The sequence below is a fragment of the Ictidomys tridecemlineatus genome, chromosome 10 (assembly GCF_052094955.1).
Source record: "Ictidomys tridecemlineatus isolate mIctTri1 chromosome 10, mIctTri1.hap1, whole genome shotgun sequence".
Lineage (NCBI taxonomy): Eukaryota > Metazoa > Chordata > Mammalia > Rodentia > Sciuridae > Ictidomys > Ictidomys tridecemlineatus.
Genome location: NC_135486.1, coordinates 125495908 through 125520112, shown reverse-complemented (window position 1 = coordinate 125520112; position 24205 = coordinate 125495908). Strand labels below are relative to the sequence as shown.

General features: G+C 41.3%; 1 protein-coding gene across 4 annotated transcripts in view; it reads right to left on the bottom strand.

The window, feature by feature from the left end:
* The window catches only part of Xpo6 (exportin 6), a 105079-nt gene that overhangs the window by 55762 nt on the left and 25112 nt on the right, over window positions 1–24205 (bottom strand). For all 4 annotated transcript variants that reach the window (XM_040278422.2, XM_040278421.2, XM_005323778.5 and 1 more), the window contains exons 2-6: window positions 17105–17195; window positions 14012–14124; window positions 12893–13090; window positions 4625–4784; window positions 1794–1871 (exon numbers count right to left, since the gene is read on the bottom strand). In XM_040278422.2, the coding sequence (XP_040134356.2) occupies window positions 1794–1871; window positions 4625–4784; window positions 12893–13090; window positions 14012–14124; window positions 17105–17195 (640 nt within the window). The remainder of the gene's footprint in view (window positions 1–1793; window positions 1872–4624; window positions 4785–12892; window positions 13091–14011; window positions 14125–17104; window positions 17196–24205) is intronic.

Here is a 24205-nt window from a genome sequence, read left to right as displayed (position 1 = left end):
CAAAGTGTCAGGTTACTTCACCTAAACTCATAAGCATAACCTACGCAACCCATAAAACAGATAAGCATATATTTCTGAATTGTAAGATCTGATATTCCCCAACTGGACCCCAAGGAAAATCAAGTCTATCAGAATATAAATGTAGTTAGCTCCGAACATACTTGAACAAAGCCAAGTAAAACACAGCTCTTGGTAATGAAAATGAGTTCAGAAAAACAATTAAATTTTACTGCAGTAAACAGCTGAGGCTAACTTAAACTAGATGCTAGACTAGTACTGCATTAACTAAAGACAAATCTAATTCCAAATAACTAATCTTTGCAATTAAATGACAAACTTAAAACTAGGCAAGCCAGGCACATGCCTGTAATCCCATTGGCTTGGGTGGCTGAGGTAGGAGGATCATGAGTTCAAAGCCAGCCTCAGCAACTCAGTGAGACCCTGTCTCTAAACAAAATACAAAATAGGGCTGGGGATGTGGCTTAGTGGTTCAATTTCCCATAACTCCCCCATATCCCCCCAAAATAGTAGGCAAATAATAGGATGCTACAAAGTATCTGTCCAACCACAAAATCAAATCTATACATCATTTACAAATTATTCTTTAATCCTTCAAACACTTCAAAATACAAATATGCTGAGCCACTTCAAACACCCAACTTTTATTGGGTTTGCCAGCAAGTACAAATAAAGCTGAAATTCCCATGGGCTTTTAATACTCTAGGACTCTCTGTAATAGTTTTTAATCAAGTAGTCTAATAAATATCTAACAGTTTTTAATCCAAGTACGATAAATGCAATTTGAGATACATTTATCAGCAGCCTCAAAATTCATGGAATGTTTTCAATTCTCCAATAACTGAAAGAACTTCAATTTCTACATTATCAGCAACAGGCTATACAAAACAGCCTGAGCTTAGAGACGTCTGCATTCAACAGTCCATTTCCCTGGGGTAAGAGAGAAAGATGTGGAAATACTTCTCATCAGCCACATCAACTTTTACAGTAGAGGAAGAAATATGTGCCAATTCACAGGATGTACTTTACTTGAAAAGCATCTGTGATATTTAGTGTAAACAGAAGCATTTACAAACTAAAAGTTCCTGCTCATACACAATTTCCTCTTTCTATCCATCTTTGAAAGTACTCAATGGCTTCTGAAGCAGATATTTAGATGACTTTTGAAACAGATATAACTGTGGACAATTACTACCTACCCATGAAGTATTTAATAATCAATGAATGCTAATACACCCAGGCTTGATTGAATTATTCTTAACCGATGTAAATTCAGCACTGACTACTGCACACTGCTCCCCAATCTATCCTGGCCAACATGACTTCTGCCCTGGTCCAAGGGGGAAGACAGTGCTCCATATTCCTATATCGTCCCCTTCGGGCTGCCTCCACCCTACAGAAGGGGGAGCAGATCTGTAAACCCTCAGGCTCATGTCAACCTCAGCACAAGCAACACAGCAATACAATTTGAGAAAAAGAGAAAAAACAAAGAGGGCCACCAACTAGGAGGGGCAGCAGTTAAACCTGACAGAAACAGAGGTGAATGACAGAAGATCAGAGACGCCATGTGCATGATGGACAAGGAAGAAGTGCTTTTCAAAAATATTATATTAAACAGCACATGCACCTACGAAAACAGTAGAAAGCTAGCCACTCAGATAGCGGGGGAAGAAAAACCAAAATAGCTTAGGAAAGAACAAACATCTGTACGTGGCCCTGCGAGACGCCTGACCATGTTTAAAGACAGAAATGCTGTAGCTGAACACAGCCCATACCACTTTCTCCTGAGGTCGGGGATGGTGGTGGAGTGGCAGCAGTAACACTGTGTTTGTCCCAGACAGTCTCCAAGATACCTATAAAAAAAGAGAAGCTGAGTTTGAGATATAAAATCCAGCACATAAAAATCAAAATTTAAAAAGTGATTTATTGAAGCCAGGCACAGTGACACATGACTGTTATCCCAGTGACTTGGGAGGCTGCAGCAGAAGGATCATAAGCTCGAGGCCAGCCTCAGCAACTTAGACCCTGCCTCAAAATAAAAAATAAAAAAGGGCTAGGGATGTAGCACAGTGGTAAAGCACCCCTGGGTTAAATCCTCAGGACTAACATTTTTTTTTTAAAAGTTATTTATTGTGATTTATTGATACCTTTATAATCAACCATCAGTGTTTAAACAGCCAGCTCTCAGCCACATGGCCCCTCTAGCTAATGGCTGCACCTCTCTGCTTCACCTCCAGCTGCCTTCTGGAGAGCGAGGTCCTCTTCAGGATCTCTGCTGCTTCACGGACCTGGCCATGGGGCCCTCCCCACCGTCTCCCCCAGCTCTGCTCGTGCCCAGGCCAGCTGGCTGCTGTGTCCTCTCGGGGCTGCTTTAAACCTCATCCTCCTTCACCACTCCATGGTGTTCTGGGCGCTGCCCAAACTCTTCTCTGAGCCCCACGATGCCATCCTTTTCTGGATTTTCTTGGTTTCTTTAAATAAGACTCCACCTCTTTCACCATCTCTATGATGCTCTGCCATTCATCACGTAACTACTTGTCTTTCTCAGCTTCTCTCTTTTGGCCCTCTTTCCTCTCCTTTCACCCTCTCAGCTGGAGTAGCTCACCCACAGCCACGGCTTCAACAAAACCCTGTGGGGGAGTTTCTCAGGCCAAAACTCATCCCAAACTATATTCACCGACTCCCAGTCCTGACAGGGATTTAGAAAAAGGCCAGCCATTCACTCACAGTCCTGCAGGTCCATCTGCTTCCTGGATGTCCCAGATTCAATTTTTCTTCCCTCCCAAACCTGTCACTAATCCTCATACGTTCCTCACCTACAAACAGGCCTCTGCTCACCCCTCTGGCCCAGCCCTCAGACCGCGCCTGCAGCCCAGCCCACACGCACACATGCACTGCCCAGACCACCTGCTGTTCCTTAAACAGGTGTCTTCTTTCTTTCTCAACTTCTGTCCTGCACTCCTCTTCCAAATCCCAAGTTGGCTTTTCCTCTAGGCGAACTGCCACCTGGCTGGCCCTCAGAATTCCACTCAGCTGTCACCTTCTCCAGGAAGACTTCCTGCCTGCTCAGTGGTGCCTGCACATGGAACACACCTCTTCACCCCAAGACACTGTTTTACCTGTCTGTTTCCTTGCCTCTCCCCAATGAGGGCAAGAACTTCTTATTCTCTGTGTACCTACAGAACCTGGCACAGGAGATTTTCATAGAGGCTTATGAAAATATTTTGTCCCCACAATATCAATCCATGTTACAACATGGATAAATCTTGAAAAGATGTTAAATGAGAGAGACCTGACACAAAAAGACACAAAAAATTGTATATTATGATTCTATTTTAAGAAAAGTCTAAGATAGGCAAATCCACACACAGATAGGAGATTCTTGGTTTCCAGGGAATGGGAAGAGGGACGAAGGAGTGGCTACTGATGGGTACAGGGTGTCTTTCTGGGATGAGGAAACTGTTCTGCAGTTAGTGGTGATAGGCTGCACAACCTATGAGTATATGAAAACCACTTGACTGCTGCATTTTAAAGTGATGAAAGTTATGAAATGTGAATTATATCTCAAGTCTTAAAATATTTAAAATGCTGGTAGGCACAGGACACAGAGCTATTAATATGAGGTCCCTAACTATCAACTGAGCACCTAGTGTGCTGAGTGGATGGTCTACACTTGAGCTTCCACCTGGGATCTAGGGAAATGTTGAGGGGAAAATGATAAGTTCACTCTCAATCATAGTATCAATAATTTAATTGCCCACACATGCCAAGCACTTAAGAGGACATAGGAAAGAAAGAAATCCTAAACATACAGAAAACCTAGAGCAGAGGAGTTGGAGACTAGATCTCTTCTGACTACAGCACTCCTTCAAGTAGTGAGCCTGGCCAAGGACACTCGGGACCTGGGCTGGCACGGCACACCCCCCGCCCACTGAGCAGGCACCTGGCCGTTGATACTCCTGTGCTCCACTCTCCCTGCACCCGCCTGCCTCGCTGGGTGGCTTGCTTCCTGTTTACTCTCATCCTTCACATGTCATGAGGCTCTAACTGAACAGACAAGGTGAGAAGCTACATACACCTCAGAGCACAGGGACTGGTTCCACGTCTCATCTTACCTCCCAACAAAGAATGGGAAATTTTCATATCAACTTATTCCTGCAAATTCTCCTGATCTTAAATTCAAATCATTTTAAATAAAGTGCTTGCCACCCACCTTACACTACAGTATCAGTATTTCAATCAATTCCATGACTTGGACTCTACCTTGCTAGTCACAGGAATGGTGAGGATCAGTCAAGACTATAAGAAAATTAAGTTACAAATCTATTTGTAGTCCTAACCCGTGAGAGCAGCACTATATTCTGTACACTTTTATACTTTCATGCTCAGTTCAGGAACAGTTCAAAAGGCCTGAGTGCCGCCAGAGTATAAATAACTCTGTTGTCCTACAATAAACGGCTCCTATTCCTGCTGCATCAACGTACACAAGTTATTCGTCACGTCACCCCCCCCCCCCCCCCCCCGGTTATTCTGCTGCAGCCGGACTGCGGCACCTGAGTTCTGCCTATCTTGGCAGACCCCTGTCCATGGGTGCCAAACTGCTCACCTGTCAGGAGCCCGAGCACCGTCTGCACCTGGTCTAGCAGCAGCTTCCGCAACTCCTCCTTCCGAGCCACGCTAAGATCCTCGCGGGGACAAGCTAGCTCTTCCGAAGTTGTCTTCAACATGATCAGCCCAAGGGGGGTTGTCACAGGTGACTGGATCAACTAGTAAGAAAAAACAAATTCTGAGCAGCGTCTGGCACAAAGAGGACTTCATAGCACCAAACCTGGGTAGTATCTTTGTACATGTTTGATCTTACATGAATAGGCTACATAAATCAACACTACAAAAACAATTTAAGAACAATTTATATAGCCTTACTAACCATTCAAAATATATTCTTACCAACCTGGGCGTGTAGCTCAGTAGTAGACCTCTTACCTAGCACATGCAAAGCCCTGGGTTCAACACCCAGTACCGCAAAAACACACACAAAAAAATTGTCTTACTTTTTTCCCCCATAGCTTTATTGAAGTAAAATTGAAGTACAATAAAATGAAAAAAAAAATTCCCTTACAAAAATCTAATACCATGAACTTAAAAACTAGACAACCAGACAGTGTGCTCTCACATATATAACATGACAATTTTTATACAAGTTCCGACTCCCAACAGAGCCTTGTTACTCTTTGCCTAATGATCTAATTACACACACACACACACACACACACACACACACGGAGCACACAGAGTACTGACATCTCCTTCAAGGACAGACCACATACTCTACAGTGGTCTTATAGGATTACAACAGAGCTGAAAAATTCCTATCATCCTGCATTTTTACTGCATATTTTCAATGTTAAATACACTAAAAATACACAAACATCCACCACTGTGTTAACAGTGCCTACAGTATTTGGGAGTCTAGTATCAGGCTGCATAGGTTTGCAACAAGCAGCAACAAGTCACACCACACAGCCAAATGTGTAGTAGGCTATACCACCCAGTGGTGTGTAAGACACACTAACAATGCATTTTTCATAATGTGCCTGTTGTTAAGTGGCACATCACTGTATATATTAGTGGTAACTATATTTTGCATATTAGTGATTAAAATATGTGTAAATTAATTTGTGCTTTCTTTTCAACATTCAGGTTGTTAAGTAAACTTTACATTCTTAAGCTTTGCATGCTTCAGGAAAATTCAAGATTAAACATGGCAAAGCAGCAACACACATACGTGTCATTAAACTATGATTATGTTATAGTTTTGCAAATAATTATGTAGAGAATTAAGTTGCTTTTTTTATATTCTACCATAAGTCTAATTAAATAAAAGATAGAAAAAAAGGTCACATATCTTCCTAATAATTTCAACAAAATTCAGAACATTATTATTGTGTTTATTTCCTAGTTTCCAGAAATGATCAAAGTAAGCTCAAGTTGCCATTCACGTTCTCTGCTAAGTTATATCTACAATCTATTAAAAGGAAACAATTTAAGGAGAACTTCACTTTTCCTTTAGTCATCATGAACTTTACATGTGGTTCATTCCCTGGCACACTTAAGTTCTTTACTCAAGCTACGAAACATAGGCTCAGGAAGTGCACCCACAAACCAGATGTTCTTCATTCAAAAACTGCAGGGGCACCTTCCTTTCCCTTGAAAACTCTTCCCATCACATCTAAGGAAAATCTCATCTCCAAAAAGTATGAACAGCACTCTCCAGAGGAACCATAAGAAAACTCCACCTGCTCACAAAGACGGCACCCTGTGAGGCCAGCAACCACCAGCCATGTGCTACAGCTCTGTGACAGGCAGCTCTGTGGAGTGCTACCACCTCTGCAATTTTTCTCTTCATTTTCCTACAAAGCTGAACTATTTCTAACACTAACTTAAAATCAAATCACACACTAGAAGAACAGGAAACCTGCCCCTACGCATTCTTCACCGTGGAGTAGAACTGGCCCTCTTCAGGAGACCTCTGGGTTACCAATCTCTGCTCCAGATAAAACCTGCCATTCCTTTCCCCTTTATTTCCTGTCTCTTCTTCCTCTTTGGCCCTACTTTCCCCCAAGCCCTCAGCCCTACTTTCTGAGCTGGGAAGGACTTGTGTTGCCAACTGCTTCCTTTGGCACGTCCTTTGTCCTATAGATAGTTAATGCTTCTGTGCTCCTGGGGGGGAGAGAAAAGAAAATCCTACAAAATGAGAAATGTACCATAAAGCTCTCCCTTCTCTCATCATTTAGGGGAAGGAAGAGGCAAGGCAAGAAGCCTGATGAAAAAACAGTCATTCTTCCTGGTTGCTTCCTGGTTTTGGTTGCTATTGTTTCGGTTTTTGTGGGTTTAGGGTTTTTTGTTTTTATTGAGGGGGGGGCAGTACTGGAAATCAAACCTGGGGCCTCAAATATGCTAGAAAAAGTCATTCTTTACTTAAAAAAAAAAAGAACTTGAGTACCGTGTAAACTTTCTTCTCATTAACTTTTTATCCAAAAAACTTTATTAAAATGCTTCCCTTTGTCATCTTCACATATATAATTTAAGCTCACAATACTGTAATCTCTGCCACTGATTTTTTTTTTAAGAGAGAGAGAGAGAGAATTTTTTAATATTTATTTTTTAGTTTTCGGCGGACACAACATCTTTGTTGGTATGTGGTGCTGAGGAAGAAACCCGGCCGCACGCATGCCAGGCGAGCGCGCTACCGCTTGAGCCACATCCCCAACCCTCTGCAACTGATTTTTAACAAGTAAGTATGTTTAGGGAAGATCAAGATCAGATTTCTAGTGAACTTCTAAAAGGTTTAACAGTTTTGAAACACAACCAGAAACAAACAGAAGAGCGAGCTAGCCTTTCCTGTGCTGCTTGTCCCTTAATTATCTGTACCCAGGCACAATGTGACCAGAGGTTTGGTTGGCCTCTGCAGATTTCTGGAATCTTGAGAACAGATTCTAGAAAGGTGTCCTGTGTGTGCTGGTGCAGGGGGTGGGATGGGGAGGAGAACTGAGGTCAGTTCAATTACTTCCTTCTCCAGTGGCCTAGAAACAATATAACCAACCCACAGAAGTTTTGATGCTGTGAGCCTGAATCAACTCTCTGCCTGGTATTAAGTTTGCCACAATTATAACAAACTGCACAGATTCCCAGTCTAGTGTCAAGAGTTTCTTAAAAAGACAAATCTAGGCACCTAGGCTGCAAACTGAACACAGCAGAAAAGAGCCAAAAAACCTCTTATATGTTTTACTCTCAGGATCCTGTCAGAGTTAGCTCTGTTCTAGAACCAGTTTGCTCTTGTTTACCAGTAACTGGAGAAAAGGTTTAATTTATTATCATTATCAGAACTGTCAGCAACTGAGCATGCATCACTCCTGACCTGGCTTCCATACACTGACTTGACTGCATGGATAAATTAGAAGTAGGAAATAATATAATTACAAAGGATTTTAAACACTGCTTAGTCCAGCCCTTTCACTTTACAAAGAAGAAAACGGAGGCTCGGGGTTGCTGCAGTCGGAGATGACTTACACAGCAAAGGACAAGGAACTCACCCCTCGGCCTCCCGGTCCAGTGTTCCCTCCACAATCTGTGGTTTCAAAGTCATGAAGGCTTCAGGCGAAAGGAGCTGTTTTTGAACAAGTACGAAGTGGGTAATTGTGGAGCACAAAACACAACCAATCTTTCTAAACCTCTATGAGTGTTTCAACTAAAAATGTTCTTTTAGATTCTCATATGTTAGAAATAATTAGGCTTCAAGAGCAGACAGGACCAGCAACTTGTGATCCTTGTGCCTCAGACTCCCAAGTTCAAAGTCAGCAACCCAGCAACTCAGCAAGGCCCTAGATAACTTAATGAGAGTCCCTGTCTCAAAATTTCAAAATTAATAAAAGGGCTGTAGATGTGGCTCAGTGGTTGAGCACCCCTAGGTTTAATCCCTGGTTATGAAAAAAGAGAGAGAAAGAAAAGACAGGACATTATGCTCCAGGCTTCATCCACAGAACCAATCCCATCAGGGCAGAAACAGCTCCTCCTAGCCGACCACCACTAGGATTCAGGTCTCCACCTGACATTCCTCGCTGCTTCTCCAAGACATAGACAAACCAGGAGTCAACTCACTTAAGACGCCCAGCAGGCTTCCCTGGCTCCCCCCTAGGAGCCATGAAGTTACCAATACTGTCCTCAACTGGGCAGGAAGGCAAGTGTAGCAGCCAGGACCTTGTGACCTACCTCCAGCTCTCTGGGCTCTCCAGCATCCCGCTATTCCGCAGGGTCCTGGCACTTGCAATTCCTTCTGCTCCTAACACTATTCCCCTAGGTACCCACATGGCCCACTCCAACACTTCTGCTCAGGTTTCTACTCAACTGTGTGTCCAAGAGCATCCCATCTAAATAACACCCCGAGAGTCTCTTCACCCACCCTGGATTCAGTTTTTTTCACGATACTTATTTAACTACCTCACGGTATTCACTTGCTATGGTTTGCTGCAGTCCCCACCTTAAAAATCTAAACTCCCTAATGGCAAGTACTTCAAATGAAGTACCCCCTTTGTCACAATTTCAGTTCCTGAGGTTGAAGTTACCCATAGTCAACCATGGTCTAAAAAAATTAAACAGAAATTCCAGAAACAAATAGCTAAGTTTTATACAATAAGCCCTTTTGAGTCATGTGATAAATCTCGGAATCCTGCTCCAATCCACATTAGATATGAGTCCTCCCTTGTCCAGTGTGTCCCATTAGGCAGAGTTGCCACCTCAGTCAGCAGATCAACAGTCTTGGCACTTCAGTGATGTTCAAAGAACCCTTATTTCAACCCTTATTTCACTTAAGGTGCAAGGACAGTACACTTCTCTTAGCCATATCTGCCAAAGAGAAAGAAGCTTCCTGGAATACAACCCGAGAGCCTGCGTCTAACAGAAGAAAAAGCAGGCCCTAATCTTCATCCTGTGAGATGAGGACCCAACTTCCTTAATAAGACTCCTGTGACACAAGAATTAAAATCAAGAATCAATAAATGGGATGGACTCAACTAAAAAGTTTCTTCTTAGCAAAAGAAACAATCTGTGAGGTGAATAGAGAGCCTACATCCTGGGAGCAAATTTTTACCCCTCACACATCAGATAGAGCACTAATCTCAAAGAACTCAAAAAGCTAAGCACCAAAAAAACCAATAACCCAATCAACAAATGGGCCAAGGACCTGAACAGACACTTCTCAGAAGAGGATATTCAATCAATCAACAAATATATGAAAAATATCCATCATCTCTAGCAATTAGAGAAATGCAAATCAAAACTACTCTAAGATACCATCTCATTCCAGTCAGAATGGCAGCTATTATGAAGACAAACAACATTAAGTGTTGGTGAGGATGTGGGGAAAAAGGCACATTCATACATTGCTGGTGGGACTGCAAATTGGTGCAGCCAATATGGAAAGCAGTTTGGAGTTTCCTTGGAAATCTGGGAATGGAACCACCATTTGACCCAGCTATCCCTCTTCTTGGACTATCGCCGCAGTCTGGCTGGGCACAAATCACGAGCCACTGAAGCAGGAACAAACTTTATTTCTGAACTCCACCAGCACACCCCACATACGCTCCCCCCAGGAACTCTCTCCCGAACGCCACTCGCTCCTCCAGGAACCAGCAACCGGAAATATCCCTCCTCCGGCACTTCCCCAACCAATGGGAACTCTCCGGAAATCCCCGCGAGAGCTCAAGCGGAACTCAACGGGAACTCCGCCAGAACTCAAAAGTCATCATCTTAATGGCTCGTTAGCGTCACCTCTCAACCACTACTTCTGGCAAAAATGCCATGTGTCACATCTCGACTCAGATGTGACCCTCAACAGACTATACCCAAAGGACTTAAAAACAGCATACTACAGGGACACAGCCACATCAATGTTTATAGCAGCACAATTCACAATAGCTGAACTGTGTGGGGCCAACCTAGATGCCCTTCAGTAGATGAATGGATAGAAAAAAATGTGGCATATATAATCAATGGAATTTTACTCAGCAATAAAAGAGAATATTGCAGGTAAATGGATGGCATTGGAGAAGATAATGCTAAGTGAAGTTAGTCAATTCCAAAAAAACAAATGCCCAATGTTTTCTTTGATATAAGGAAACTGATTCATAGTGGAATAGGGAGAGAGCGCATGGGAGGAATAGACGAACTCTAGACAGGGCAGAGGGGTAAGAGGGGAAGGGAGGGGGCATGGGGAAATTAATGATGGTTGAATGTGATGATCATTATTATCCAAAGTACATGTATGAAGACACGAATTGGTGTGAGTATACTATGTATACAACCAGAGATATGAAAAATTGAGCTCTATAAGAATTCTAATGCATTCTACTGCTATAAATACATAAATAAATAAATAGATTTTTAAAAAAGAAAACGTAGAAGTATAGGAAGATTCTGATGGGGAAGAGACCACATAATTTTTTTACAATACATTGTTATAACTGCTCTATATTATTATTAGTTATTATTACTCATCTCTTGCTGTACCTGATTTATAAATTAAACCTTCTCATAAGCATGTGTGTAGAGGAATACACACAGTAACATCTAGGGCCTAATACTACCAGTGATTCAACCTTTCCTTAGGAACCTTGGGTCATATCCCAAGAATAAAGGGGAAGACTACATCTATTCATTACTATACTCCTACTTCATACTTGGTTAGCACATGGCAGGTCTCAATAAGCAGTTTTCTGAATAAGTGCATCACTCTTCTGTGCATTATAATCCAACAAGTCTCGAGGTAAATGAATCATATAGAACAAAACAAAACTAAATAAAGAATTCTCAGGTCACTCTTGAGGCAATCTAAGAGAAGCCATAAATGGATACCAAATGTTTTTAAAATTGATGCATCATTCAAATGTTTTGTAGGGAAAGCAGGAAAACATCAGAAAAAGATAGTGTTCTGGGCCAGGCAAAGTGGCGCATGCCTATTACCCTAGTGGTTCAGGAGGCAGAGGCAGGAGGATCACGAGTTCAAAGTCAGAATCAGCAAAAGCAAGGTTCTAAGCAACTCCGTAAGACCCTGTCTCTAAATAAAATACAAAATAGGGCTGGGAGGGCTGGGAATATAGGTCACTTGATAGAGTACTTGCATGTGAACATGCACAAGACCCTGGGTTTAATCCCTAGCACCAAAGACACACACACACACACACACACACACACAAAAAAAAAAAAAAAAAAAATATAGGGCTGGAGATGTTCAGTGGTTGAGTGCCTCTGAATTCAATCCTGGGTAACCTCTTCCCCCACACACCCCACCACCACCACCCCGCCCAAAAAAAGACAGCATTCTGAAAAATCCCAACCTACACGTACTCAGATCACAGCCAATTTTCAAGGGATTTTATTTCTATAAAAGCACCTAGTGTCCATTTCCTGTATACCCAATACTGTCTTAATAACATGAAAATGTTTCCATCTTGATCACATGATTCAAATAAACAATAGCATCTCCCTTAGCTTTTAGGGCCCACCTATTCCCTAACAGCTTCCAATCCTGCCTATAACCACACCTCTCTCCTAAACCCCAGATCTTCATTTCCTAGATATCACACAGAACAACAACAACAAAAAAAAAAAACGCACCTTTTTTGTTGTTTTATTTAAAATACACAAATCATACATGTACTTTCTGTCAAACAGAAGTTACCATCTTCTACCCAAAACTATTCCCTTTCCTTCATTCTTGGCCTGGAAAACCTTGCCAGACTCCAACAGCTGCCTTACAGGTCCCCTTCCCTCTTGCCTCCCCTCTATGGGAGCATCATCATTCCAATGTGAAAATGTGTCTGTTTTTTCCCCCTCTCATCAACTCCCAAGAAAGAACTATGAATTAAACATTGAAACCCCACCATTGCCTCCCCAGCTCACCCCTAAGCCCAGCAACACTGAGCCTATGTGCCCTGACAGCTCTGCACTCTGCGTGTGCTTCTACTATAGTAAGTACACCATTGTCAATGGTTAACTGTTCACACAGCTATTTTCCCACTAATTTCAGAAACTACAGAAGCCCTCATCTTCACACCCCAATACCTACAATAACTCACAGACTGAACCCAATTTCACCAGAGGTTAACAAAGTGGTGGGGTTTCTTCCCCATTCCTCCATTACAGAAAGTGACGACATGTCTCAGGAATATAAAGTTAAGTGAATGCAATAATCCTGCAATAACCTCAGGACCGAAGTCCCATGTCACTGATCTTAAAACAGTGTTCCTCAAGTGAAAGAAACAATAACTTCTGCAAACAAATAATTGACAGCATAAATTTTCCTCAGGAATATCCTTACCTGTAAAATATTAGTAAAAAAGTCATGGTAGAACATGGGCCAATCCTGACGTCCTATATCAACAATAACTTTGCAGAGTTTGTTCCGGATAAAGTAAGGTAAGGTTTTATGGTGAGCCAAAAGGAGTTTGGGCAGGCAGCTGCGGATTTCCATCTTATCCTGAGATGGGACCCCAAGCCACATTTTATTGATCAGATTCTGAAAAACAAACATACATCTTTTAAATTAATGATCTACATGCAAAAATAACTAGTTCACTTCCAAAAAAATCCTAATGGTTTGAAGCATTTGGCAAAAAGAGCAACAAAAATATTAAAATCCTGTGATATAACAACCACGTTCCTAGGAAAACCTGCTAAATAATCTAATAAAAACAAAAGGCTGGGCTGGGGATGTGGCTCAAGCGGTAGCGCGCTTGCCTGGCATGCACGTGGCCCGGGTTCCATCCTCAGCACCACATACAAAGATGTTGTGTCCTCGGAGAACTAAAAAATAAATATTAAAAAAATTCTCTCTCTCTCTCTCTCCCACTCTCTTTAAAAAAAAAAAACAAAAAGGCTGTAATATGTACAAAAAATTTTCTATTATACCATTGACTCTAATGGCCACCCCAAAATAATGACAATTAAACCACTGTTCAAAACTAGTGATGAATAATGGTACAACCACCTCTGAGAATATAACATGGTGGCGGTGGCCGGCAGATAGCTTAACTAACATGATTATTACATTTTTTAAGTGCACTGGAAGAAAGTTAATATAAAATGAAACCTTTGTGGCGGGGGATAATGATATTGGGGGCCTCATTTCTCCTCTAATAACGTTCTTCTCTAGTTATTTTTCTCTTTTAAATAATAATAGGGAGGGGATAGGTACATGTCATTAAACACAACTTAGCTCAACAATACAGTCAACCACCCATCTGATCTGTCTGGTATCAAGGACAGAAAGGTGCCTCAGAACACCAGGCATCTAGACAGAAGCAGTGTGTGGGACAAAGTCCCTGGGCTGAGTTCCCACTGTTCCTAGTCACATTAAAACTAAAGTCTAGTCCCAATAACATGGCAAAGTGACTACAGCAAATATTTCAGAAAAGTGTGAAATTATCTGACAACTTACCTCAAAAACCGTTAAACTGTACATCATTACATAGTCATTCCTCGTGCTGGAGAGAAAATAGAGGCAGAATCTCCAGGCTCCTATTTGCTGGGCAAAGTTATTAAGAAGCTCCTCTGGAAAAGTTAAAAAGCAACAAAAGAAAGTTTATAAAAACACATGCAATTAACAGAAGGCTAGGCTTTTTTATTTTTTTAAATGTGCTTCTTCATTTAAATGGCATCAAAAACAACCACAAAACCCAGCTAATTCTCAAGATAGAACAGATGATGCAATATTTTTCTGACTCTGTGGTAACCATCAATGCAGTGTTCTCAGCCATCAAAAAGCCAGTAACTTTACTGTGAATTCTTTTTGAGGTAGAGAAATTCTCATTGTTAAAGTTCTTACTTAAGCTCAGCTGTAGATGGCAAGTCATAAGACTGTCATTTTACCTTCTTAAAAATTATGGCTTGTTTCCTCACATTTGAGCTATTATGGATTTCCCAACCGCTCCTCTATAAATCTTCAGTAAAGTCTACATTGTTCACATGCTCATACAAAATGAGGAGAAAAAAAAGATTAAGACCTTACAAAGACGACAGAAAAAAAATTTAAGTGAATTCAAGTTGGCTAACTCTCTTTATTTGGGTCAGTTTTATTTTTTAAAAAATCACACACACACACCAAAAAAAAAAAAAAAAAAATCTGAGAGTTAACAATCATGAGAGCTGCCAGGAGCAGCATGTCCACACACTGAATCAGTTGGCAATGGTTCTCCTGCTTAGGTTGTTGCAAGCATCAGCCAAAATCCAGGAGACAGCAAGCACTGGGAGACTTTCACCATGTTTCTAGACATGCTGCCCCTCAGTCACCTTGACCTGCTGCACAGGCAGTGAAATATAACCCAAAAAGGCCACAATGCTGAGATTCTAGGAAGCCTGTGGAAAGGCAGAACGCTTTCCAATCCTAAACGCACTGCTCTGCTAGTCCCCGACCATCTAGGCTAAACGCAATAAGGCAGTCTCATTAAAACTCCGTAAAAGGAAACGGATGCCTGTCCTACTAACTGAGCAGAAGTCTCTATGAATCCCAGAGGTGAAGTCAAATCAGACAGAATGAGCTGTAGCTGAACCCGAGGCACAGATCCTGCCACAAATTTACTGAATCTGACCCCAAGCGAGTCAGTGCTCCTTGATGCTTCCATTTCCTACACTGTTAAAAGGACCAGATGCCCTCTCAAGGTCCCCTCTAACAGCTCTGTCACCCTCTAGGCACTAGTAACTCGCCTTTGCTGGAGGAAGGGGAAGCCCTTTTAAGAAAAGACTTCCTTCCTTTCTCCCACCTTGCTAGGAATAGAGCCTTTAGATCCTAAGACAACAGAAAAGAAGCAAATGGCTATAGCCCACACACTCAAAGCTACAAAGACTGGGTACAAAGAGAACTGAGAGAAGACATGCCCACTGTGTAGAGCCAAACCTCCGGATTCCCCTCAGACTCCATTTAATTAGACATTGGAGCATCTGGTTGTTTAGAGCTATTTTAAAATCAAATTCAAACATGAACATGTTATAGAAGGTTACACTTTTAATTCATGAGTACACAAGGTGGGTAATTTGCAAACAAAAATTTTGAAAAAAGAGCATTTCAATCATAAGCTTTAAAAAAAAAAAAAAAAACCTTCAAAGAAATGAGAATCTAGAACACAGTAAACTAATGTGAGGGAAAGTTCCTCCTCCTCCTTTGGTAAAAATCCCAGCTCGTATTTTCACTGAAAGTGTAAGGCATTTGGTAGCATAAAACTAGCCAGTGGTCCACTTAGCAGCAAGAAGAGGGTCTGCCCACCTATATAAGAGCAATCAGAGAAGCAAGAGGGGCAGAGCGGGTGGGGATCAGTATGTCAGTGATTCCTTCATAAATGCTCTGATGATGCACAGCGTACTCCCTCAGGAAGAAAAACATGCAGGGGGCAGGCCCAAAAGACACCTTCAAGTTTAAAACTGAAAGAGAAGCAGCATCTCCTCAGGAGCCAATGTGATGTTTAAAACAAGTGCAGGGGAAATGGGCGGCAGCCAGAGGTCTTCTGGCCACCTGGAAAAATCTGAACCACAAATGAGCTCTGTGCCAAAGATGGACTCAACCATGAGATTTAATTGGCCAAAATGATTAGGGAAACCAATGAAGACAGGGCCTAGGAGTCACAGAAAGAGACCTCCAAGGAGATGGAAGCAATGAATAAAAGATTAGTACAAAGCAGACACCCAAGAGAAAAGCCTGCAGGTTTGGACAGAGAAAAGCATTTTCTATTCAATTTAGTGAAAATTTGGGGGGGGAAAGACTATTCCAGCACCACAATACAGCAGGCCCCTAATGCAGAATCTAACACTTGAATGCAGTTTCTATTTCATAGTATGCTTTAATTAATATTGTTTGTGTAAATGAATATAAAAATCAAAAGTGGGTTCCAGAACATGCTGAGGCCCCAGAAGACTTGAAGTGATTACACCTACATCTCTTTGTTGTTTGAAGCCCTTAGTTCCTAAAAATTTGCAGAATGAAAAAGATAATAGCAGAGATAAGAAAAAGCTGAAGCCCCCAAAGCAATACCAGGTAAGGGATTCAGACCAGACCTGTGCCTACAAAACATGTTTCACACTTCAGTGAATTCTCACACTTATTTTAATCAACAGTTGCAGGCTTCTTTTAAAAGTTCAACAACATTGTTGAAATTAGGAATAAAGTGGGAGAGAAGTTTTACACTTGACCAATGGAAAGAAAATCCATTGATGCCTGGCTTGGTGGTGCACACCTATAATCCCAACAACTCCGGAGGCCTAAGTATCACAAGTTCAAGGCCAGCATCAGCAACTTAGTGAGACCCTATCTCAAAAAATAAAAAGGGTTGGGGATGTTTCTCAACCATAGAGAACCCGCAAAAAAGAAAATCCTTCACTATGCCCTTGTAGCTACATTTGCAGACCTCACCAGCCACAAAAGAGAATCAGAGAAAAAGAGAAATGATTCAAGGGAAAAGAAGCAGGCTTGAGCAGCCAAGGCACCAACTCCTTCCTCCCAACTTATTGTAAACAATTCCTCACAGCACAATACTTCACTTACCTATCTCACGTTTTCTTTCATTGGTTGTACAATCATGGAAAAATTCTGTCATCAAACTTTCCAATGCCCTGAGGGAGGCTTCTTCAGATGCCTGACAAAAAAGAATTTGAAAAAACATCAATAAACTATATCTTCAGTTCTACTGTTCTCATTTCCTTCCAGGTCACACTCAATAGCAAGAGCAATTTACTTCCTCAAAACATTCGGGTTCAACATTCTTCAAATATGTGGTATAAGCCAGAAAAATTAAAGGGAATTTCCCAGCTGGCCTGAAACACAAGTTTTTGTATCCTCTAGAAAATCATGCTACTGTGTAATTTTTAATTATTTATGTTAAAGAAAAGGGAACAAATAAGTCAATTCCGGAATGATATTGAAGAAAATCAACAGTCCCTGACTCTGCCTGAATAGGCAGATTGAAGAGATTCAGGGAGACTTGGAGACTCTCCTTCCACAATATACTTGCTCCATGTCTGAATCATCACCTATTTTGATTCACAGGAATTGTTTTGCACTGCCTCATGGATCCCTGGGGTTACTAAAGATGCTTCAGGAGTCATGCATACAGACAGCTCTCAATCTTGCATGAGCAGCCAACGGAGAGCAGGTGCATGCAGCTCAGAGCCAAGCTGAGCAGAGACCACACCTCCAAACCACAGACCCACAGAGAACCGAACTCCCAGAACTCCCTAGGCTGAGAAAGGAGAAGGTACCGAGGCCCCCAGTGCTCATCCTCTCCCTCTTCCATATGGAGTCCCCAAAACCCACTTCCTTTTCACTGATAAGTAGGAGAACAAACAGCTGTTGCAGCAATGAACTTGAGTCAAAACTTCACATACCTGTTTGCAAAACAGTGAGCACTCTCAGACTAGGATCCTTGTTGGCCTTAACCTACCCCTGAGGGGATCAAGAGCCTAAGGCATTACTGATTTTTGAATTATATCTTAATTCCTTTCCTCATATCCCTTCCTCCCCCAGAGCCCCTCTATTAACCCCAGAGTGAGAGCTGACTATAAAAAGTGCATTTTAAAACAACAGGCCCACATTCAAATGTGTTCCATGTCAAACTGTATTAGAAAGGCCTCCAACTAGTAGCTTACTTTAGTGGAGACTGAGGACTCGACAATCACCAGCACTTCCCAGGATGAGTACCAATTAAGAAACTAACCCAGGCTTGCACAAGCACATCCACATCAACCAGTACATACAAGTTCACGACCTAGAGCATGGGCCATGTTTAAGCAGTGCCAGGCACAGCTGTCCCCCTCAGACTATCCACAGTGTGATGGCCACACAATGACAACTGAACTCCAACCTGCTGAGTACTGAATTATCGCAGAGTTCCAGCACTTGTGAGTTTGAGGAACTTTATAGTTATGATAAAAATTAATTCCCTACTTCTCTTTCAAACCTCTATATCAATTTAAATAAAAAATATGCTTTGCTTACGTGTCCAAACTACAAGTCCAGGTACCAGGCGGTGAGCCTGCTGTAATCCCAGTCACCCTGGATGAGAGTCCCGAAGAACCAACTCTGTCTCCATCCCTAGTCCTACCTACTCCACATTCCCTGTCCCAATCCAAACAGCTAAGGAAAATGAAAAGACAAAAGCATACATAAGGGGGCTGGGGTGGAGGGGTAGAGTGTCTGCCGAGAATGCCTGAGGCCCAGGGTTCCATCCCAGTACTGCCAAAAAAAAGTACACGTAAGGATTACAGATGGTTACAGAGAAAAGGAAACTCCAGAACCTAATCCAGCAGCATCACCAGGTATTTCCCAGCAGGAGCCGTGGGCTAATACCTGCCTCACAGGGTGTTATGAAGATCAAATGAGGTGATCCACATAAAACTGCTACATAAACTGTAAGGAATTGTCTTAACTAGTAGTTATAGCTGCTCTCGTTTTCACTTGGTCCTGGATTCAAAATGAAACAGACCAAGGCAAGACCAATGCAGAGCAGAGGAGGTCGGGCCTAGCAGAGACTCATGGGGCTTCATCCCAAACCTATTTATTGGGATTTTTCAATCAGATTTCAAAATGAAACTATTTAAATTTAGAGAGGGTTAAAAAAAAAAAAAGAGGCTGAGACCTTGCCAAAGTTATACAATCAGAGCCAAGGACAAAAATAAAGAAAAAAGGATGTGTTCAAGACCTGCGAACAGCTGAAGGATCCTGCAGAATGCCCTCCCGCCCTTGGCAAGAAGGCCACTGGAACCTCTGCCAGCTGTTTCAATCAAGTGGTGAAGCCAGAATCCAGACTATGTGAGTTAAGGAATTAATGGCAAGTGAGGAACTGGTAACACTCCATAAATCACTATACTTTCAAGTTGTGAAAGGGACAAAGAATCTAAAACACAATCAAGTGACACTGTGTGGTAGAAGAGAAGACTTCAATTCTCAAAGCCTATTCACTTTATCTTCTACACTACACTAATTCGTTTATGAAGAACATTCATGATCCAATTTTATCTGACTGCTTCCCATCGTGGGCTAGGGATTTATGCCTCTTGTCTTGACAAAATAAAGATAGATTAGTTTAAAACTCAGTGAGGGGGCTAGGGATGTAGCTCAGGGGTACAGTGCTTGTCTAGCAGGCATGAAGACCCAAGTTTAATTCCCACCATGCAAAAAAATAAAACTAAGTGAGATACATTCACATGCAAAAAAAAAAGTCAAATTATAGATACAAAATGTGAAAAGTAAAGCAATAAGTTTTTATAGTATCTCCATGATTCAGGGGCAGGAAATATTTTTTCTTTTCCCAAGGATAGAGCATGAAACAAAGGAACAGATTGATAAATTGGAATAATCATCAGATGGCACAGTATAGAGTTCAGAGAGAGCCACAAAATGGAAAAGGATATTTGCAATATAGTAAGTGACAGAGAACCTATATCAGTTTGTAAAGTAACTCATACAAATCAATATGAAAAACACAAAGGTTTTTTTGGATAGACAAATAGGTACTTAAGAAAGAAGATAATCAAAAGACCTATGAGGGGGCTGGGGTTGTGGCTCAGCGGTGAAGCGCTCGCCTAGCACATGTGAGGGGCTGGGTTCGATCTTCAGCACCACATAAAAATAAACAAATAAAATAAAGGTATTGGGCTGGGGATGTGGCTCAGGCGGTAGCGCGCTCGCCTGGCATGCGTGCGGCCCGGGTTCGATCCTCAGCACCACATACCAACAAAGATGTTGTGTCCGCGGAGAACTAGAAAATAAATGTTGGAAAAATTCTCTCTCTCTCTCTTTCAAAAAAAATAAATAAATAAATAAATAAAGGTATTGTGTTCAACTACACCTAAAAAAAATTTTTTTTAAAAAAAAAGACCTATGAGTAACTGTTCAACCTCATTAATTATCAGGGAACTACAAGTAAAAACTAGCTAGTGCCACACATCTAGTATACTGGTTAAAATTAAAAAGACTGATAATAACAAGTGCTGGTGAGATTGCCAGGCACCTGGCACACGCATGCACACCACTGATGGAAGCATAAACTGTACAATCGCTGTGGGAAACTGATAGTTAATCATATGTATATTTTATAGCCCTGCAATTCTACTCCTTGATAATAACGAACAAAAATCTGTGCATGGATAAGAAAAAGAAGGTACACACATGTTCAGCACCATTACACCAATACCCAAAAGAACCCAACTGTATATCACTAGTGAAATGGATAAACTTTTTTATTTATGCAGAAGAATATACATAAATGAATGACTAATTGCAACAACATGCAAAAATCTCACATATACAACTTAAAGAGTAACCAAAACACACCCTTCCATTATTGATTTTATATTAAAAAGAAGCAAAAAAAACTATGTTATTATCAGAACAGTGGTGACTTTTGGAGAAGGACTTCAGAATTCTAGTAATATTCTATTTCTTGATCTAAGTGTTAATTATATTAATTATACAAGGCTCATCGTTTTGCCTTATAATTTCTGCACTTCTCTGTATGTACTATACTTCAATATTTAAAACAATGTTATACGCATTTTTAAAATTTAGATTGGCATTTTTAGACTGAGTTTAAAACTGTCTTCCTTCCACTAGCACAAGTATTCAAAGCAATTTGGGGACTACATGCAGATAAGACTTCTGGTACCATCACCTGTTTATGTTCTGCGCCACCAGAGAAGCAATAGAAGATATTAGCACCCCCTCTGCCTATGCATCCCAGAGGACTACATGGCTCACTCACTTCAATAGCAAATGGCATACATACTTACATCCCTGGCCCTGATGATGAGGTAAGTTTGGCTCAAAATATACTCTTGGACAGCTAAGACAAACTCAAAGTTTTCTGTTCCAGAAACAGTTAAAACCTGCAAAGCTAATAAGCTTTCAGCAGCCTGCCTTGATTTTTATCTGCTCCTTTTATTGCTGTTCATGGGTCAGCAGTTCAGAGACCTGTGTGACTGGCTCATTTATTAAGAGACTACTAAGTCAACCAAGACTCAAAATCAACTCATAAAAGAAAACTTGAGACAAGGGAAAAGGTCACATAATTTGGAATATTCTTGGATTCTTCTCCATATTCTCTATGCCCACAACAAATGTCATCAGGCCTGATGACTCTTCACACTGTTTCTTAAATCTGTATCTTCTCTCTCGTCCCTACTTATCTCCTGCCTAGATTACTGTACCTTCTTTTACCTGGTCACACTGATACCAGCTTTTCCAATTCCAATCCAATCTGTACTTCACTACCAGATGAATTTTCCCATATATGATGTCCTACCCCAACTATTCTAAACTAGCTTGGTCCCTGACTTTAAAGAACTGGAGCTTGCCTGAGAGGGGAAAGCAGAGCCTATAAGAGAAAAACAGAATGTGATGGTTAGCATCCTATAGTAGAGGCACACAGATCACAGCCTCAGAGCCCAGAGTGCACACTAACTGAGGGAAAGCTCCACAGGGGTGGTAGCTACCTTAAGTCTTGAAGAATGCAGAGTTTACTAAGAGGAGAGTGTGCCTGGTTCCACATCACTCCCCATAGAAAACCATCACTCCATCTGAACTCACTGGTTTCAGAAGTAAATGTCTACTCCTATCCTGTACCTGCTCATAGGTCTGCAATTCATAGTTCGACCTTCATGAAATTTATGACAAAGATTACAGCATGGACCCATTCATTCTTTGTCTTGTAATCAATATCCCACTTTTAAAAAAATATTTTTTAGATGTTGATGAACCTGTGTTTATTCGTTTATTTATATGTGGAGCTGAAAAATCAAATCCAGTGCCTCACACATGCTAGGCAAGCGCTCTACCACTGAGTCACAACCCCAGCCCCAAGTACCATAGACTTTTGCCCATGCTACTGTTCTTTGGTCATTTCTGATGACAAAACATTAAAGAAAGCAGCCTTAGAGGGCAAGTTCCTAGAGCTCCAACCCAAATGCACCTCAATGTTGGCCTATTTTTTTAACCTGTCACTTTTTCCTTTTGTGCACATTTGGGAATAACAAAAGCACTGGGTTCTTTTGAGGATTAAATAATCTCCATATAGTGGCTAGCACTGTTACTGCCTCATAGATGCTACATTTCTCTATCTAATCACAACATAGCTGTCTGCAAAGAGAATGCATAATATCCTTGTATTTTCTACAACATCCAGCGAAGACTGGTCTCAAATGGATCAAATTCAGGAGAGTAAAAGGAACAAGACGACTGCTAGTATGGCTTTCAGCATCTAAGGAATATCTGTAATTCCTCCATATTTAAGATGCATGTGATTATCTATTTAATTAACCCCTAACCAGGCACAGTGGTACCTGTACTCTCAGCTGCTCAGGAGGCTGAGACAGGAAGATTACCAGTTCCAGGCCAGCCTCAGCAACTTAGCATAGCTCTAAGTAACTTATTGAGACCCTGTCTTAAAATAAATAAAATAAAATAAAAAGGCTGAAGATGTAATGCAATGGTAAAGTGCCCCTGAATTCAATCCTTAGAAATTTAAAAAAAAAAAAAATTCTGGGTTGGGGTTGGGCTTGTAGCTCAGTGGTAGAGCACTTGCCTGGCATCTGTGAGGCACTGGGTTTGATCCTCAGCACCACATAAAAATAATAAAGATATTGTGTCTATATAAAAAAAAAAAATTCCCCATTAAGGGCTCTGATCATAATGACCTTTGCTCACAGTCAATCTGTTTTGAAAAGAAATTGCTAAAATTTTTCTTAAAAGACACTAAGCTGAAGGTGGATAATAATGATATTTTTGTCTGTTAAGATAAAGATAAGACACCTAGAAGACAGTTTTCTCAAACCCTGAATAAACCTCTACAGCACAACTATATTAAAAAAAAATTACCTTTCTTGGAAGGAGGAGGCAGTACTGGTGAAGAACCCAGGCCCCACACACAGGTTAGGCCCCCTCCCTGCCTTTCCTTTCTTTGAGCCAGAGTCTTGCCATGTTGCCCAGGCTGGTCTCAAACTTTAAAGATCTTCCTGCCAAAGACTCCCAAGTTGCTGGGATTACAGGCATGCACTTTTAAAAGTTTTTCTCACTTTCTGCTACATCTTGTATATCCTACTACAAAGTGCATTATACAGGTGTCCTGTATTCAGGTTCATGGCCTCCTTGATACCAAACCTCAACAAAATGGGCTAGCATCCCAGAGTCCCATTCAAACAAGATCCTCAAACATATGCCCATCCTGTGGTATGCCTAGAACAAGTTTATTTCTCTATTTGCTTGTATATAAAGAATGCTTCTGAGAAAATGGATTCTATGCTAGCTGCTAGCCAAGGTATAAAAGCATGCAAAACCTACCTGGTGTGTTACAACAGATGCCATTAGCAAAGAAATTTGATCTCTTGTAAACTCTCCCTGAAAGCTAACAGGATTATCATAGATGCTTAAACTCTCTAATGAGCACTCTCATTCTTCCCTAAGCCTTTCACCACTGCAAAGAACACAGGGGAAAATCTCTTTGGCCTATTGTAGGCCTGCAGATAAATATGAGATGAGATACTAAACTCAAAGTAACCCATGTGGTAATCAATGTGAGTGTTGTCTACCTAACCCCCTCCTGAAGTCATGCTGCTCAAAAAGCTAGAAAATAGCAAAGGACAGGAAGGAAAGCCC